Genomic DNA, 20,325 nt, shown 5'->3' with positions numbered 1-20,325 from the left:
TCATAATAAAGGTATAATTTATGCCTTTGTTAGGTTCTAAATTATATTTTAATTCATTTCATTTGCATATACCAAATCGGTTATGAAAGTTTTCTTATGTATAACTAGCCTTAACTTATGTTAATTGTTGGAGATTGATTGGGGATTAATTCTATAAGTTTTCTAAGTGAAAAAATATATATTTATGTGCAGGAAAGATATGATGATAAAGATCAACCTTATGATGATGAAGAGACTAATGATGTTACTTACATGGATGGATGACTAGCTATGCATAATATTCCTATATGACACTTTATTTTGAAATTTACAAATTTTATGTAACTTTGACATCTTTGGATGATTTTATTTGGATTTTTATGCTTTTAAATTGTCATATACTTGGAACTAATTAAGGTAAGTGAATTCTACATGTGTTTGGATTTTTTTTTATAATTTTTTTTATTATTTTCTGATGGAGAAATCAATTGTTTATTGATCACATGAGAAACATCCTCTTGAAAAAGAGGATGTACAAGAGGATTATCAATTCAAAATAATGAATAGTACTTCTTATTAATATGAGTTGTTTAATATACTATTTGTATTATAATTATAGGTACATATTACATATATATGATTTCACAAGTTAAAGTAAAATTTAATATATATATATATATATATATATATATATATATATATATTATAACCATTTAATAATAGTATATGGTGAAGATTATTGTTTAAATAATGATGTGTTATTGCCAATATTATAAGTCAATATAAAAATAACTTGCACGTTTATTTAGACAACATTTACAAAATTATAGCTTAAATTTAGTCTAAACCGTTGCCTATATTATCTCATAGATAACCTTTAAAAAATGTTCCCTAATGTCACTAACAATGGTCGTCAAAGTGTTGTCTATAAAAATTGACTACATTTCTAAAACTGTTCTTTAAAAATTTATAGTTTTGCCTTAAATAAAGAATTAAAAAAATCGTTGCTAATGAAGATCGTGAAAACAATTCCTGAAAGTTTAGGCAACAGTTATTTGACATCGTGAGCACAAGCCAAAAAATCATTGCATATTGGAATAGGTAACGACTAATAATTCCATGCTTGAGAAACCGTTGCCTACACTTTCAGGAACGGTTTTTTTTTTACTTTCAACAATGATTTTTTATTGTTATATAATTGTTTCTTCCACGTACACATATTTTTATTATTATTTGGCTAGTATGGCCTCAAACTCTCGTTTCTAAGCTAATATCGTTATTTTCATGTGTCTTTCCGAACCTGCAAGCTATTTTTTCATTCTCAAAATCATATTTCAAAATAGGACTTTTTGAGTAGATTAAAATACAACACAATAAAATAAATAAGATGAAAATAGAAACTAATACAAGTAAAATTAAAAATTCTAATAAGTTTTAAACCCTTTTTTGTTGATATTATTGGAACTTAGTCCCCAACAACAACACTTGTTGCATCTAAAATGCGCTTAAGGCAACATTACCTTACCATAGTAGTAACAATGGATAAAGTTTAAATATCAAACCCAAAAGACTATATTCAAGTAATTATCAACTTAATTGTGGCTTTTAGCAATTTGAAAAACATAAATCGACTGAGAGTATTAATTTATAAATTGCAAACAAGACTAGAAAGTTGTTATTAAAATTTAGATATTAAAGCCCTAAAGTAGTGACTTATTGGTTCCTAATCCCCTCAAGATAAAATTCATGAATTAATTAGTAATGTTGCCAATTATACTTATGAAACTATTAACCACCCTATGGTTTAGGAAGCTAACAATCTTTATCTTAAGAAAAATCCAAATTGATTGGAAGATTTTTATTATAAAAATAAAGCATTTGCACGCAAAAATGAATTAATAATTTAATTTAATTAGAAATTATGAAAATAGTTTGATCATGTCAACTTTACAATAATTCAATTATTTTAAGATTCCCTTAATCAAAAGAGTTTGACCATGCAACTTTTAGTTAACTAAAATAAGAATTAAAAACATTAAATAATAAAAAATTTAAACAAGAGAAATTCATAAATTCATCATTGGGAGTTCTCAAGGAACAATTACATCACAACCCTAAAATGAGAGAACTAGCCACACATGCTGCTAGAACCCATTAAACAAAGAAAAGAATTAACCTTAGTTGAAAGAATCCTTCTTCACACATGTTGTTAGAACCCATGAGAGTATGAATGTCCACTTGGTGTATTTTACACCTTACCAAAGGCTACAAAAATCCATATGATCACATGTTTTACACACTAGTCACACCTTTCACACTTGTCACATGGAAAACTCTTGAGCTTTTTTAGATGTAACCACATGGCACATTGCACATGCACATGACACATCCACTTGGTGGAGAATGACACATAAATTTGAATTTTGAATCCAATTTTGGCATGCCTATTTAAAAAGTTAAGCAACCTTGGTTCGTTTATTTAACCATGGTTTGCTTAGCTTGCATCATAAGCTATGCCAGTCTATACATAGGATTTTTCTCCATTGTACACGTCATTTTTGAGCATTTGAGTGAAATCATTGTGATTCTCCTTCAAAAATCTTGAGTTCTCTCTAGAGGATTATTTAGAGTTCTTTCATCAAAAAACCCATTTTTTGGCAAGAACCTCACTTCTTGGCTCATCTCTCTCCACTTGAAAAGTGGCACCACCTTCCACCTCCATTGCCTTCTATTTGAAGTTTTCTTTCAAGTTTTGGATCCATGGATGAAGATTGAAGGGAGTAGAAGTCAAGTGACACAAATCATTTTCCATGCTAAAGCTTGATTCCATCAACTTCATTCTTATACCCCGTATATATACCACATGTCCTCCTCAATTAAAATATACCTCTAGTATATATTGATTGTCATAGGTAATCTATTTTGTAACAATCTTCATATAAATATTGTAAGTTTCAAGCGAACTACCTTATTTCACAATTTCACCCAATTTACATCTATATTAGATAATTTTCTTGAGCACAATTGATCAATTAGGGTCTTGTATGTCGAACTAACAATATAAATACCATATGGCAAAGAACATATAAAAACTCATGTAATGTATTGGTCCATACAAGTACAAACTTTAACTAGTTTTGTTAAGTACATATTCACACACTAAAATCTTAATAATCAAAATCCAAACTTACATAATGCAATTGTACAAAACAAACATCCATCATGATCTCAAAGCCAATGCACTACAATCAATCCTTATTAACTTCTTACAAAATTCATTGATATCAATGTAACTGCTCTGGTTGTGTTTTCTCCTTTACACTCAAGAATGGTTTGAACATCAACAATACTCCAACCCCTTCAACAAAATTTAGGGCAAGGAAGACTACATGGGTGCCTGCAATTAAATGTAAAAGAGTGAGCCTCCAACAATATCAGCAAAAGATAACATGCTCCTATTGGGATTGAAATCCATCATCCTACTTATTTATTGTAACATCACAACCATCCTATTCATTTCCACTAAAAAAAAATTAATCACTTCTGAAAAAGATGTGACTAGTGTTTAGACTCTTCATTCTAAAGTTGCATTTTCATTCTTTAGTCCTTATCTAGAGAAAAAACTATTTGTTGTGAAATAATTGACTTATTATGCTCTTTCCCAATAAAGAACAATAAATAAACAAAAGGTAACACTTAGATTAAGAATTTTTTTTTATTCAATATATGAAATGGAAACCAACATACCTGGTAGGAAAGAATCATTTATATTCTTTTCTGTCCAAGATAATCTACATTGAACAAGAGAAAAATTAATAATTTGAATACACTTTTATTAATCTCATAGTGGGAAAGTGTTGTTGATCCATTCTATGTGGCATACTCTCAAAATATTTCATTAATGAAACATTTGCTAATTGCAATCATATTATAAAGTACAAAGGTTATCCTTAGTTAACTTTTCCTATAGAAAATGGGGCTCAAAGTATAAGTATATATATTAAAATGAAATAGGCCACATGCATAAGCTAGTTTACTAGTAGTTTGGTTTGAAAGAAATAAAATAAAATGATGTCAATCCATTTAAGGTTTTTATAGTATATCCTTATCCTCAGAAAAAAAAAATCCTATATAAGAATATTTTCATTTGAAAATGTCTTTATGAATAGTGAAATAAAAAGTTGCAAGAATGTGACAGCTCATATAACACCCATTTCTTAATTAATTACTTATATACTATTAATGGTTATCAATATTCAACATTAAATATGCATATAAGTTTATCCTGAATGTTGAAGGAATAAACTTACATGTCTAATTTTTTTAAAAGATGTCAACCATTACTTATTTTTAAGTCTTTAAATTTTTAAAAAATGTGCATAAAATAACCATGCCTAAATTATTGACCACTAACAAGTCTGAAAATTTAAATTTTGGAAATCTTAAATACATGGAAGAAAAAACCATATTATATATGAACATTGTTAAACTCACAAAATGTAGTATATTAACATGTTATTAAATGTTGTTTTGTCTTGTTTTATGATTAAGTTTTGGGTAAAACTTCACTTTTTTTGAAGTGTACAACAAATAGGGAAATACTTAAAAAGATAAAATTAATGCAATCAAGAAACAAGTCTGAGTAAATATGAATGTTGTAGTCATGCATAATGTGCTTGCCTTAAGCATAACAACATATCAAGAGGAAGCACACTCTAATTAAATGATGCACACCTATGCTATAAAATACGATCGTGCTTGCCAACATACATGGTCATGCTTCCCCATAAAGCACCCCTAGTTGAGAAAACACATCCTTGTTACTGATGAAGCAAATCTATGTTATTAAGAACGACCATACTTTTCTATATGCATGATCATGCTTCCTCTTGGAGCACTCTTTATATAAAGAAGCGAGCCTTTAATGATGAGGAAGCATGCCCTTCGTTACCAAGCAAAATCATGCTTACTAAGATGCATGATTGTGCTTGAAAGTTCCTTCTAGTTTTTGTTATAAGTAAGGATGTCCAAATCATGTTTTTATAATCTAGTTTTTAGTTTTATTCTTTATATTAATTTTTTTTTGTCTTCTATTCTTTTTTAAGGTTTTGTAAGACAATAAAGGCTAAACCTTCCCCTTTTGATTATTTCTCTTCTTTAGTTTTATCTATTAAAGTACTATGATGGGTTCTTCACCTATCATGTATGGCTAGTTTTCCTATTATAGGGTTGTGATATAATTGTTTCTTGTAAACTCCCAATAATAAATTGCATTAATTGTTTTTGTTTCTTGTCATATTATTTTAGTAATTCATGTTCTCATCTCTTTTAATTAAAATTGCCTGATCAAACTCTTTTGGTTAATAGAACCATCAAATTATTGAATTTAAAAAACTTATTTGATTAAACTTATTTTTTAATTCTTAATTGAATTATTTAATTTATTAATTCATTTTTGTGTTTTTATCTTTTGTTTCACAATCAATTTTGGGTTTTTCTAAGGCAAAAACCGATGACTTCCTAAATAAAGGATTGTTAATAATTTTATAAGTAAATTGGTTTTAGAATTTGTGAAATGCATCTTAGGGGAATCCGAGATAATAAGTCACAACGCTAGGATTTTTTATCTCTAAATCTCAAACATCTATTGTCTTTGTTTAAGTCTTAATTTTTTATCTTATGTTTCATACTCTCAAATCATATTTCTATTCTTTCAAATTGCTAAAATTCACAATTAAGTTGATAATTACTTGAATCTAGTCCTTTAAATTTTATATTTGAATTCTGATTAATATTACTACTACTGTAAAGTAGCTTTCCTTTTAAAGAACATTTTATACAACAAACTTAAAATGAATTTTCATATATATATATATGCGTGTGTATTTGTTTGTGTGAGAGAGAGAGGGGGGGAAAGAGAATTAAAGATGTAAAATCATCGATATAACTATAACCATGTACAATGCATGAATTTCAATTGCTAGAGAGTCAAATGGACACTTACAATGCACCGGCACTAGCAGGACCAATTGTTTTGAATGCTGACATACCAGTCATAGCAATGCTATTAGCTGTCCCTCTTTGATGTTGTTCCTGATTTCAACATTAACGTGCCACACATGCCACAACTCTAAGAAATGATATCAACTTTTCAAAATAAATGAAAGCTAATAAAAGGATCCAAAAGTTTACCACGGCTTTATTCTGAAGAATGAATAAACTAGTTGCAATTGTCTCCTAAGTCCAACAAGGATAATACAAATTAAGGAAATTCACAATGAAAATAACAATTTTGGTAAATGAAAGTGATTTCTTGATGTTCAATGAAGCAAATTCAATTCACTTGCAAACTCAATATCAATGTTGATTAACCATGTAGATAGAGTTGAACTTACAATCATAAGATTCTTTAGAATGGAAGCGATATTAATCACTAGGTCTAGTGTGAAGCCTGACAACATTGTCATGAATGGGTAACATTGCAAAAGAGGTATGGATAACACCTACATATATCATGCCAAACAACAATATTTATTTGAAATAAAAAAATAAAATGTTAAATCAAAGTAATTTTCACATAAGGTGGAAGCTTACCCCTGTTATACGAACTAGTGTAATAGGTCCATAAGCTTTTTGCACTGATCGATATAAGGTAAGTTGGTAGATTAGAATAGCAACACCTAATTAGTTGAAAAAAAGTTAGTAATGCAGCAATATATTATTCAGTGATGCACAAGGAATACATTGCACATCAATGTTTCTGTACAAATGTAAAGGAAAAAAATTAAAACAATTCAAAAGTTAATAGTAACAAATCCTATCTAAATAATATATTATTGACCTTATAACTAATTAAACCAGGAACCTACTAGGAGGTTTCATATCATGTGAGTAATGTCTTATATGACTAATTAAAGTTCACAAAAAAAAATGTTTGGGACTTGGGAGTAAGATACCATGTGGACATTCTCGCTAATTCACAAAAAATAACGTGTAAATGCAATCCTTGGAGATAGAAGGTTACAAAGGAAATATGTTTTTTCCCAAAAAATTTATTTATATATATAGATACATATATGTAAAAAAAAAAAAAAAAAAAAAAAAAAAGTACCTGATATTGCAAGAACAATACCAACACCATCAGTTGTAAAGTTAAGACCACCTAACCTTCGAGGACTAAGAGCCCACAATGAGAAAACCTATAATAGTAAATGGATAATAGATTAGTATAAAAAAGAGAAGAAGAACAACAAATCTATTAAGTAGGAATACTACCTCCTGGTAAGCAACATCATGTAGTGAAAAGATACAGTAAATAATAATAGATGACATTAAAGGCCAATTTTGAAATATGCTTTTATGATTTTGGATTTTCTTTTCTTCATTTGACTCACTGCTTCCAATTTCCATAGCTTTCACATCGTTAGTTGACTCAATGTGACCATTATGGTTGTGAAGGGTTTCCTGCAATGATGCAATTCAACAATACAAAGCTAGTTTAGTTTCTAAGGGATTTTTTGAATGGTATGGTATGTATTATGAAGAAATATATATATATATATATATATATATATATATATATATATATATATATATATAGAGAGAGAGAGAGAGAGAGAGAGAGAGAGAGAAGAGAGAGAGAAGAGTTCAAACGACACCGATGTAACTTTTACTAAGTTAAATGTGAATTTTGTAAAGCCAACCATTGAATTATAACTTCATATCACTTTATATGTTTATATCAAATTTTGTTAAATTTAAAAAATAACTTGGAAGTAATCAAAGTGTTTATGTTTTATTATATTTTAAAATGTATATATTATGTCAATTTTGTTTTATAAGAATGAAGTATCAAATCATCTTGGATGAATATATAATTTTGTATATATGATCTAAGAGTAAAGAACTTTCAATCTAAAGGTTGAATTTATAAAATTCATATTTAATATAAAACTATTGAGTGATGTAATACTTAGTAAAAGTTACACCGGTGTTGTTTGAATTGTCCTCTCTCTCTCTCTACACACACACACACATATATATATATATAAGTATATATATGTGTATCAAATGGATGTTAAAAATGTATTTTTAAATGGTGATATACTAGAATAAATTTCCATTGTGGTTGCACTATGTTTCTCATAATTTAGGGAAGTTTGTAAGTTAAAACTAACTCAATCTGGCCTCAAACAAGCTCATCAAGCTTGGTTTGAAAAAATCCCAGTTATGCTTGTATATCTTAGATTTCATTACAACTCATGTGACTCAACCTTTTTTCATCATATTACACCCCCATGGTTTTAACATACTTTCTTTATGTGTTAGTGACATAATTATTGGGGGAGATAATGCTGATGGAATTACAAACTTGAAACAACACTACAAGAAATATTACTTACAATGATATACAAAAAGTGTCACTATAGATACGATATATATATATATATATATATATATATATATATATATATAATTATGGCTGGGTTTAAGTTTATTTTTAATATTAAAATTATGATGTAAGGTTATTATGTTTTGGATCTATGAGCTACGTTTTACCCTTTACTGCTTTCTTTAAGATTTTGTTTTGTAAATATTGTGAAAATTTCCATTCGGATCTAGTAGAGGATCTATGGTGTTTCTGGAATGGGGCGTGAGGCTGTAAGACCTAAGGAGAGGCTGTAAGTCCAGGAGTTTATACGCTGACCGTAGATCATGATAGATACTTACTAGATCTGAAAAAAATTTGTAAAGATTTCTCTAACTGGTTTATTGGCTGGAAAACTCTGGATCTTCTGGTACAGAAGAGTGTCTTCATACACCCCTAGAGAGACTCATCACAGAGTCACCAACAATGCCACGAACTAAAAAAAAAAAAAAGAAAAAAAAAAGAGTTTTTCTGAGTAAAATTAGTTTATGACTCTTAACTCTTTGGTAACTTTATATGATGGTTTTGTATTAAAATTAACTTAGACCTTACTATAACTTCTTATGGAACCAAGTGAGGGTAATGATACTGGATATTGACAAACCATGAGTAATTTCCTTCGCTCCCTTTCCCGTCGTCTAACTATCAAAGCTTCTTCCTCCCCCTCTTCTTCTTCCAAAAATCTGCTCACAGAGCAACACCAATCTGTGGAGGAAATACCTCCTAAAAACAATATCTTCGAAGAGGAAGTCTGCTTTGAAGATATCAATCAAGCAATCGATAACTGGGAAATCCCTAAAATCCCTCAGGATGAGCTTTACATCCCTGATGAAAACAAACATGTCCGCAGTTCTAATTATATCATCAAGACTGCCGAAAACAATATCCCTTTGGACCCCCAAACTGGTGAAGAATTCCACCTTCTCACAAAGCAATCAATTATTGAGCATTCTAGGAAGTATAAATACCTCCATATAGGATGTGTTCAAGTAGCTGTTAAACCTCTCATCAGAGAAGGGCTTAATGCCTCAATCCTTATGTGTCTTAGAGATATTAGGCACAATGACTTCCACGATTCTCTTATAGGAACCGTAGAAACAAGTTTAGGATATGGTCCTGTCTATTTCAATTGTTTCCCAAACAAAACTGTGAGTCTTTTAGACAGAAATGTTCTAGATTCGCTGTTTTTAAACATCAGACTGCATGGGTTGGACATGAAAGAAGGATCTATCCCTGCAGCCCTTCTTTACAGAATCCAATACAAAGTCATGAACACTTGTAATTCAAGGGTTCTGCTTAAAACAACTGATCGGGAAACCATTTTGTTTGTCACAGACATGACAAAAGCCAACGTGGCTGTTCCCAAACTCATAAAATGGGATGAGGTTGAATTACCTACATCCTGGCAAATCGATAGAGCAACCCCAACTTTACCTAGACAAGCCCCAGAATTCCAAGAAATTAGGCAGTCTGAGGCCGGTAAGGTAGAAATCATCTTTGACCGGAGAAATTCTTTCTCTTCAAGATCAGAAGCTACTAGATCGGAGTACAATAGTGCTAGAAGATCTTTTTCTGTAGCCTCCCAATCTTTTAAGAGCTATGCTCCTAGAATCATTATTCCTGAAACCAACCTTCAAGGATTAGACAATTCTTCGTCTATTCCTAGAACAATCTACAGTAGGGCTGAGGAAGAAACCTCATCTGAAATCCATTCCCCTACTCAATCTGAAATGCAATATGGTCACTTATGAATAAGTACACCATAGACAAACCTTCCCTTCAAAAGGAATTCTACTCTGATGTTTGGACAACTCAGAGAAAATGGTTTCTTAATAGTTTTAAGGGTGACCGTAGGTCAGAGATCATAGATTTGTTCTATACTTTTCTTAACAATGTCCAAACCCATGTGTGTTTCTTCGATTGGTTAAATGTCTACCTTCGTAGAAACAATATCTATCCTCCTTGGACTATTACCATCACAGAAGACCTTTCTGTTAATACACTTACTGTGTGGCATCGAAAGATGGTAAGTTGGTTAAATCTGACCTTCCGCCTAACAGTAGTTATCACATCCCGAACTTAGAGGATAAGTATTTAGCTTCACCTTTTAAGTATAAATCGGATGAAACCGTAGGAGCTCAGGATATTAAAGCCCTTATGGAACAAAACAACTACACCAACAAGTATCTCCAGGTTTTAGGAGAAAATCTTGAAAGAAAATCCTCGTCCTATGGTAATAAGGATGATGAATCAGTTACCAAACCCTTGTTTAAACCTTTTAGTCTTTCTAGTCAGACTAAAAATAAATTTAGGGCCATCCATCTTAATTGGACTAAAACTTTAGAAGAATCTAAAGGAGTCAAGGATAGCTCTATTGTTATTTCAGATACCCCTGGTTCATCACAAGTCGGATCTGTCAAGATAGGACCTGTTACTAGGAGTACCTCTCAAAAAGAACAATCTCTTAGGATTAACAAATTAGGGACCTCCTCTATAGGTTCTGACTCTGAAGACACTGAACCCAGTAATAAGTCTGCTCTTCAGGTTAATCCTGTTATCACTAAGGCTGTCAACTGGAAGCAGCCTTCTAAGCTTTATTATAATCGGGCCACGGCCCCAGACCTCCTTCTTGAGGAAAAGAATGATCAAAGTTTTCGGTCATTCAGTGCTACCAACATCTATGAGTGGAACATAGATGGTTTAACCGAGTATAATATCCTTAATACTCTTCAACATATGACAATGGTTTCTACAGCATATCAAATTGCTCTTGATAGTGCTGATGAAGCTATTGTTGAGATTTTAACGTCCGAATTTTCTGGGCAACTCAAAGGTTGGTGGGATAATTATGTTTCTGAAGAAGAGAAACATGAGATCCTTACAGCCGTCAAAACTGATGCTGAAGGTAATATCATCACCACAGCTAAGGGTGAGTCTATCCCTGATGCTGTCAATACTCTTATCATGGCCATCATCAAACATTTCATCGGAGATCCTAGTATCTGGAAAGACCGATCTGGTGAACTCCTATCTAATCTTAAGTGTAGAACTTTAGGAGATTTTAGGTGGTATAAGGACACCTTCCTTACTAGAGTTTATACACGGGATGATAGTAATCAACCACTCTGGAAAGAAAAATTTCTAGCTGGTCTTCCAAAGTCTTTAGGAGATAAGGTTAGAGAAAAAATCCGATCCCAGTTTAATGGTGACATCCCTTACAACCAGTTAAGTTATGGTAATCTCATAGCTTATGTCCAAAGAGTAGCCCTCAAAATCTGTCAAGATGACAAAATTCAAAATCAACTGGCCAAAGAAAAAGCCCAGAACCGCAAGGATTTAGGAAATTTTTGCCAACAATTTGGTCTTCCCTGCTCTAAGGATTCTACTAAGACCCACAAGCGCAGAAAACCTTCTCAGCCCCTGCTGAGTAAAACCCAAAAACCTAGACCAAAGATGTCTAGGTCTAAGGCTTGGCGTCCTAATCCCAGAACCAGTAGGCCTCCTGCTGTTAAAACCACCCCTCAGGGCACCAATTTACCAAAAAATTTTAGGGAAACCAGGACTTGTTTTAAATGTGGCCGCAAAGGTCACTTAGCAAAGTTCTGTAGAATCTCCTTTAAAGTTAGAGAACTCAATCTTGATCCTACTATCCAGGATCAGTTAAACAATCTCTTGATCAACTCATCTGATAACAGTGATGAAGATGTTCATAATCAAATGTCCTCTTCCGAAGATGATCAAGCCGATGACGACCTTTCCTCCACTAGTGATGAAGGCTCCGACTCTCCTCTCATCAATGTCATTCACAATGATGAGCAAAATCTTCTCCTCGATGTTTTAAAATCTATTCAAGGTCCTCAAGAAAGGGATGAGTATCTTGAAAAACTCAAGCAGATCCTGCGCAAGCCTAACAATTCACAACTTGATAATAGGCTTGTCAACAACAAGTTTGATCTCACTCAAACCCTCAAGCGCCTAGAAAAATCTGCAGCTAAGCCAGTTACTATTCAGGATCTGTAGATCAAAATCAGTTCCCTAAAATCTGAGGTCTGAGATCTCAAAAAGAAGCAACAGTTACATGAGACCTTTATATCTCAGATAACTGAAGCTTTTTCTGATGACATGGTTCAGCCGGACCATAACAATCACGATGAGGACCATGATTCTGATCATGATTCCGCTGATACTCTCTTCAATGCTTTGATTAATCAATGTAGCATCCAAAAATTTTATATCGATGTTATTATTCTTATCGAAGATTTTGTCTTAAAAACAATTGCTCTGTTTGATACTGGAGGCGATTCCAATTGTATTTTGGAAGGACTTATCCCAACCAAATACTTTTACAAAACCTCCGAAAAGCTTAGGACGGCTAGTGGTTCACGGCTTGAAATCCAGTATAAGCTTCCTTCGGAAGTTATCAAAAACGATAATCTCCAAGTTGAGACCCCTTTTCTCTTGGTAAAAAATCTTAAGAATGATGTGATTTTAGGAACACCATTTATTAAATCAATCTTTCCAATCAACATTTCTAGTGAAGGAATCTCTACCCAACACTTAGGAAAAACAATTATATTCAAATTCCTCAATCGACCTCTCCATCGAAGCCTCAATAAGATTGATCAAAAACTCAACCAGATCAATTTTCTTAAAGAATAAATCTCTTTCAAACATATTGAAAGTCAACTTTCTCAACCCTTCATCAAACAAAAGATCATGAGTCTCCATGATCGTTTTCAAAACAATGTATGTTCTGATCTTCCTAATGCTTTTTGGGATAGAAAGAAACATATGGTAAGTCTCCCTTATGAAAAGGATTTTTCTGATAGACAAATCCCGACCAAAGCTCGGCCAATCCAAATGAGTCATGAGCTTGTCAAACACTGTCAACAGGAGATCAAAGATCTTCTCTCCAAAGGATTAATCAAAAAAAGCAAGAGCCCTTGGTCTTGCGCAGCCTTTTATGTTAACAAGGCTTCTGAAATAGAGCGTGGTGCTCCCAGATTGGTTATCAATTATAAACCTCTCAATCAAGCTCTTCTTGCCCGATTACATTCAGCAAAGATCTTTTCTAAATTTGACATGAAATCTGGATTTTGGCAAATCCAAATCAATCCCAGTGATCGCTATAAGACAGCTTTCACTGTTCCGTTTGGGCAATATGAATGGAACGTAATGCCTTTTGGTCTTAAGAATGCTCCTTCGGAGTTTCAGAATATCATGAATGATATTTTCAATCCTTATTCAAATTTTTGCATTGTCTATATTGATGATGTTCTTATTTTTTCTACATCTATTGATCAACATTTCAAGCATCTTGAGATATTCTTCAATGTTATCAAACGAAACGGCCTTGCTGTTTCCAAGACTAAAATCTGTCTCTTCCAGACAAAAATCAAGTTTCTTGGTCATGAAATCTTTCAGGGAACTATCCAACCAATTTGTCGAGTCATAGAGTTTGCTGATAAATTTCCAAAACAGATTCTTGAGAAAACCCAACTCCAGAGGTTTTTAGGGTGTTTAAATTATGTTTCTGATTTTTTTTCCACAACTCAGTAATATCACCAAACCCCTTCATGAAAGACTCAAGAAATCTCCTCTACAATGGACCGATGTCCATACCAATATTGTAAAACAAATCAGACAGCATGTTAAAGTTTTACCCTGCTTATATCTACCCAATCCCGATCTTCCGAAGATTGTTGAAACAGATGCCTCTGACATTGGTTATGGAGGTGTTCTCAAACAACGCATGCATCACACTGAAAATTGCATTGCTTTTACATCTAAACATTGGAACAAGGCCCAACAGAATTACTCTACTATTAAAAAGGAAGTGTTGGCCATTGTTCTATGCATTTCAAAATTTCAATCTGATTTGTTAAATCAAAGATTTTTAGTCCGGGTTGATTGTAAATCAGCCAAAGATATTTTACAGAAAGATGTTAAAAATTTAGCATCAAAACAAATTTTTGCTCGATGGCAAGCTATTTTAAGTATTTTTTATTTTGATATTGAATTTATCAAAGGCACCTCAAACACTTTACCTGACTATCTTACCCGTGAATTCCTACAGGGCAAGACAGAATGAAATGACGCCAAAATTAAGGCTTCGATCATCCTCTTCCAGGGGAAGGGGAAAAGGATTAATTCTGGGCAAGCCAAACCGCCCAGTAAAATCATCATCCTCCGCAGAGGATATCCAATCAATCAAGGTCTCCTCTGAGACCTCTAAGAAGGGGTCATCTACCCAAGTTGGGTCATCTACTCAGCAAACTAAATCAAAAGCTGAGTCATCTACTCAGCAGGCCATTGTAAAATCTGGGTCATCTACCCAGCAAACCAAGCCATCTGACTATGCCATGGCTTTACCAACCCTTCAAGCCCTTCAAGATTGTGGGCTTACCAATCTCCCTTCCAAATCATGGAAACAAATATTTTCAGAAGAACCTAATGAACTCTTCTGGGACCAATACCTGAAATCAATTATTTCAGAAATAGCCAAATCCAAAATTACCTTGCAACCAAAAGAATTGGTTGAGCAGCCTCGGCCAATTACCCAAAAACAACCGTCTTCCTATCAACTGAAAGAAGGAAGATTTTATCCAACAATCCAAATGGAGCCCGAATTCTGGGATCCAAATCCAAATAAAATTTGTGAAAACATTTTTCCGCCAAGTTTTCTATTTAAACCCCTTAGTCTTAATAAGACAAGGACATTTTATGAATTTATTTTGGTGGATACTAAATCTGTTTCTGTAAAACACCATTTTCAAAAAGGGGATAACCAGTTTATCACCCATTCAACATTTCAAATTCTTAAAGTTCTAACTTTCAAAGATTTTGAAAACAAACCAAATCAAGTCAGGAAGTTTTCCCAGCCTTTTGATCCAATAGGATATAACTACTGGGATTACATTAATGCTTGGACTTATGTTTTCTGGTTACAGAACAAAACTCATAAGCATTCTTGGCTTATCTATTTTAAACAAAAAATCCGTTATTTCTTCCCTCAGTGGTTTTCCGAATGGTGGGAATATTTTGGACCAATCCAAAGTATCCTTCCCCAGGACATCAAAGAAGGATACAATCAATTTAAATAAAGGTTTGAAGAGGGAGATAGTGCAATTCATCCTTCTCTTCACTTCTTTTCCAAATTTTCCCTGTCCTGGATTTTTGCCTGGCAACATCAATATAAGAAGAATTCCAAGCTTCTTCCAATCCTGGGGAAACAAGCCTCAGTCAAATGGTGGGATCAATTTGACGCATCCCGGGCAAATACTCAAGGAGTGGCTCTATGATTTGAAAAGAACCCAAAGAGTCTTAAAGCTGCCGATCCAGAAACCTGCCAGTTTCTCAACCGGAAAGCTAAAATCGCTACCGCACTTGCAGCTGCAACCAGTGATGAAGCTTTAGCCACAAATCTTCATCAAATACTTGATCTCCTACAGACAGACTCAGAGTCCAGTTCGTCAAAAGGAAAAGCTAAAAAGGAAGTCTCTTCACCATCTTCCTCATCGAGGAGAAGATTTTGCTCATCATTGTGAATGACATTGATGAGAGGAGAGTCGGAGCCTTCATCACTAGTGGAGGAAAGGTCGTCATCGGCTTGATCATCTTCGGAAGAGGACATTTGATTATGAACATCTTCATCACTGTTATCAGATGAGTTGATCAAGAGATTGTTTAACTGATCCTGGATAGTAGGATCAAGATTGAGTTCTCTAACTTTAGAGGAGATTCTACAGAACTTTGCTAAGTGACCCTTGCGGCCACATTTAAAACAAGTCCAGGTTTCCCTAAAAAATTTTGGGAAATTGGTGCCCTGAGGGGTGGTTTTAACAGCAGGAGGCCTACTGGTTCTGGGATTAGGACGCCAAGCCTTAGACCTAGAGATCTTTGGTCTAGGTTTTTGAGTTTTACTCAGCAGGGGCTGAGAAGATTTTCTGCGCTTGTGGGTCTTAGTAGAATCCTTAGAGCAGGGAAGACCAAATTGCTGGCAAAAATTTCCTAAATCCTTGCGATTCTGGGCTTTTTCTTTGGCCAGTTGATTTTGAATTTTGTCATCTTGACAGATTTTGAGGGCTACTCTTTGGACATAAGCTATGAGATTACCATAACTTAACTGGTTGTAAGGGATGTCACCATTAAACTGGGATCGGATTTTTTCACTAACCTTATCTCCTAAAGACTTTGGAAGACCAGCTAGAAATTTTTCTTTCCAGAATGGTTGATTACTATCATCCCGTGTATAAACTCTAGTAAGGAAGGTGTCCTTATACCACCTAAAATCTCCTAAAGTTCTACACTTAAGATTAGATAGGACTTCACCAGATCGGTCTTTCCAGATACTAGGATCTCCGATGAAATTTTTGATGATGGCCATGATAACAGTATTGACAGCATCAGGGATAGACTCACCCTTAGCTGTGGTGATGATATTACCTTCAGCATCAGTTTTGACGGCTGTAAGGATCTCATGTTTCTCTTCTTCAGAAACATAATTATCCCACCAACCTTTGAGTTGCCCAGAAAATTCGGACGTTAAAATCTCAACAATAGCTTCATCATCACTATCAAGAGCAGTTTGATATGCTGTAGAAACCATTGTCATATGTTGAAGAGTATTAAGGATATTATACTCGGTTAAACCATCTATGTTCCACTCATAGATGTTGGTAGCACTGAATGACCGAAAACTTTGATCATTCTTTTCCTCAAGAAGGAGGTCTGGGGCCGTGGCCCGATTATAATAAAGCTTAGAAGGCTGCTTCCAGTTGACAGCCTTAGTGATAACAGGATTAACCTGAAGAGCAGACTTATTACTGGGTTCAATGTCTTCAGAGTCAGAACCTATAGAGGAGGTCCCTAATTTGTTAATCCTAAGAGATTGTTCTTTTTGAGAGGTACTCCTAGTAACAGGTCCTATCTTGACATATCCGACTTGTGATGAACCAGGGGTATCTGGAATAACAATAGAGCTATCCTTGACTCCTTTAGATTCAAATAAAGTTTTAGTCCAATTAAGATGGATGGCCCTAAATTTATTTTTAGTCTGACTAGAAAGACTAAAAGGTTTAAACAAGGGTTTGGTAACTGATTCATCATCCTTATTACCAGAGGACGAGGATTTTCTTTCAAGATTTTCTCCTAAAACCTGGAGATACTTGGTGTAGTTGTTTTGCTCCATAAGGGCTTTAATATCCTGAGCTCCTACGGTTTCATTCTATTTATACTTAAAAGGTGAAGCTAAATACTTATCCTCTAAGTTCGGGATGTGATAACTACTGTTAGGCGGAAGGTCAGATTTAACCAACTTACCATCCTTTCGGTGCCACACAGTAAGTGTATTAACAGAAAGGTCTTCTGTGATGGTAATAGTCCAAGGAGGATAGATATTGTTTCTACGAAGGTAGACATTTAACCAATCGAAGAAACACACATGGGTTTGGACATTGTTAAGAAAAGTATAAAACAAATCTATGATCTCTGACCTACGGTCACCCTTAAAACTATTAAGAAACCATTTTCTCTGAGTTGTCCAAACATCAGAGTAGAATTCCTTTTGAAGGGAAGGTTTGTCTATGGTGTACTTATTCATAAGTGACCATATTGCATTTCAGATTGAGTAGGGGAATGGATTTCAGATGAGGTTTCTTCCTCAGCCCTACTGTAGATTGTTCTAGGAATAGACGAAGAATTGTCTAATCCTTGAAGGTTGGTTTCAGGAATAATGATTCTAGGAGCAGAGCTCTTAAAAGATTGGGAGGCTACAGAAAAAGATCTTCTAGCACTATTGTACTCCGATCTAGTAGCTTCTGATCTTGAAGAGAAAGAATTTCTCCGGTCAAAGATGATTTCTACCTTACCGGCCTCAGACTGCCTAATTTCTTGGAATTCTGGGGCTTGTCTAGGTAAAGTTGGGGTTGCTCTATCGATTTGCCAGGATGTAGGTAATTCAACCTCATCCCATTTTATGAGTTTGGGAACAGCCACGTTGGCTTTTGTCATGTCTGTGACAAACAAAGTAGTTTCCCAATCAGTTGTTTTAAGCAGAACCCTTGAATTACAAGTGTTCATGACTTTGTATTGGATTCTGTAAAGAAGGGCTGCAGGGATAGATCCTTCTTTCATGTCCAACCCATGCAGTCTGATGTTTAAAAACAGCGAATCTAGAACATTTCTGTCTAAAAGACTCACAGTTTTGTTTGGGAAACAATTGAAATAGACAGGACCATGTCCTAAACTTGTTTCTACGGTTCCTATAAGAGAATCGTGGAAGTCATTGTGCCTAATATCTCTAAGACACATAAGGATTGAGGCATTAAGCCCTTCTCTGATGAGAGGTTTAACAGCTACTTGAACACATCCTATATGGAGGTATTTATACTTCCTAGAATGCTCAGTAATTGATTGCTTTGTGAGAAGGTGGAATTCTTCACCAGTTTGGGGGTCCAAAGAGATGTTGTTTTCGGTAGTCTTGATGATATAATTAGAACTGCGGACATGTTTGTTTTCATCAGGGATGTAAAGCTCATCCTGAGGGATTTTAGGGATTTCCCAGTTATCGATTGCTTGATTGATATCTTCAAAGCAGACTTCCTCTTCGAAGATATTGTTTTTAGGAGGTATTTCCTCCACAGATTGGTGTTGCTCTGTGAGCAGATTTTTGGAAGAAGAAGAGGGGGAGGAAGAAGCTTTGATAGTTAGACGACGGGAAAGGGAGCGAAGGAAATTACTCATGGTTTGTCAATATCCAGTATCATTACCCTCACTTGGTTCCATAAGAAGTTATAGTAAGGTCTAAGTTAATTTTAATACAAAACCATCATATAAAGTTACCAAAAAGTTAAGGATCATAAACTAATTTTACTCAGAAAAACTCTTTTTTTTTTTTTTAGTTCGTGGCATTGTTGGTGACTCTGTGACGAGTCTTTCTGGGGGTGTATGAAGACACTCTTCTGTACCAGAAGATCTAGAGTTTTCCAGCCAATAAACCAGTTAGAGAAATCTTTACAAAATTTTTTCAGATCTAGTAAGTATCTATCATGATCTACGGTCAGCGTATAAACTCCTGGACTTACAGCCTCTCCTTAGGTCTTACAGCCTCACGCCCCATTCCAGAAACACCATAGATCCTCTACTAGATCCGAATGGAAATTTACACAATATTTACAAAACAAAATCTTAAAGAAAGCAGTAAAGGGTAAAACGTAGCTCATAGATCCAAAACATAATAACCTTACATCATAATTTTAATATTAAAAATAAACTTAAACCCAGCCATAAATATATATATAAGTATAAATCGATTTTACATATAATTACCACAATTTTAGTGTTGATTTTGAATGAGATTCAATAGTATATATTGTGTGTCATTATAATATTTTCCTATGTTTTTTAACAATATACTAACATATTATATATATATATATGTATATATATATATATATATATATATATATATATAGTATAAGAAAAAATAGTTTTTAGTGATAAGTATTCTATCACTATAGGGTGTGTGTCTTAATATGACATTTTTTTTAGTAGTGCTACAATTAATTTAACAGTTTGGGGTTGAAATGAGCCACACTCTCCTTCTTAGAATTATGTTCTTAATCAAGTGTTGTTGGGAACACGAGGGGATTAAACATAGGGGAGAACTACACTAATGAGTCACGAGTAAACTAAAAAATTGAATTTGAAATCACATCTTAAACTAAAACCTTAAGGCATCAGGTTCATAGAACTTTCTCACTTATTTGGTATTAAATATACCAAATTCTATCTAATATAAGACTCTCATATTCACACTTGAAGACCAAAAATTTCCCCTCAAATGTGGATCATTATGGATGGTATGGTCCCCACTCTAGCGAAATTCCATCTACAAGTATTTAGTGGTGGCCTTTAGA

General features: G+C 33.7%; 1 protein-coding gene across 2 annotated transcripts in view; it reads right to left on the bottom strand.

The window, feature by feature from the left end:
* Window positions 1-3,051: 3,051 nt before the first annotated feature.
* The window catches only part of LOC109788234 (protein ZINC INDUCED FACILITATOR-LIKE 1), a 39,768-nt gene continuing 22,494 nt past the window's right edge, over window positions 3,052-20,325 (bottom strand). Inside the window, exons 10-17 of one of the 2 annotated variants that reach the window (XM_020346913.3) lie at window positions 7,255-7,443; window positions 7,091-7,178; window positions 6,574-6,659; window positions 6,375-6,482; window positions 6,172-6,216; window positions 5,984-6,072; window positions 3,727-3,770; window positions 3,052-3,376 (exon numbers count right to left, since the gene is read on the bottom strand). In XM_020346913.3, the coding sequence (XP_020202502.2) occupies window positions 3,264-3,376; window positions 3,727-3,770; window positions 5,984-6,072; window positions 6,172-6,216; window positions 6,375-6,482; window positions 6,574-6,659; window positions 7,091-7,178; window positions 7,255-7,443 (762 nt within the window). In that variant the 3' untranslated portion in view covers window positions 3,052-3,263. The remainder of the gene's footprint in view (window positions 3,377-3,726; window positions 3,771-5,983; window positions 6,073-6,171; window positions 6,217-6,374; window positions 6,483-6,573; window positions 6,660-7,090; window positions 7,179-7,254; window positions 7,444-20,325) is intronic. The other variant, XM_020346914.3, reaches the window with a different exon arrangement.

This window comes from Cajanus cajan, chromosome 10 (assembly GCF_000230855.2).
Source record: "Cajanus cajan strain Asha chromosome 10, NIPB_CcT2T_4, whole genome shotgun sequence".
Lineage (NCBI taxonomy): Eukaryota > Viridiplantae > Streptophyta > Magnoliopsida > Fabales > Fabaceae > Cajanus > Cajanus cajan.
Note: the sequence above shows the minus strand (reverse complement) of the source record. Positions and strands in the feature narration are given on the sequence as shown.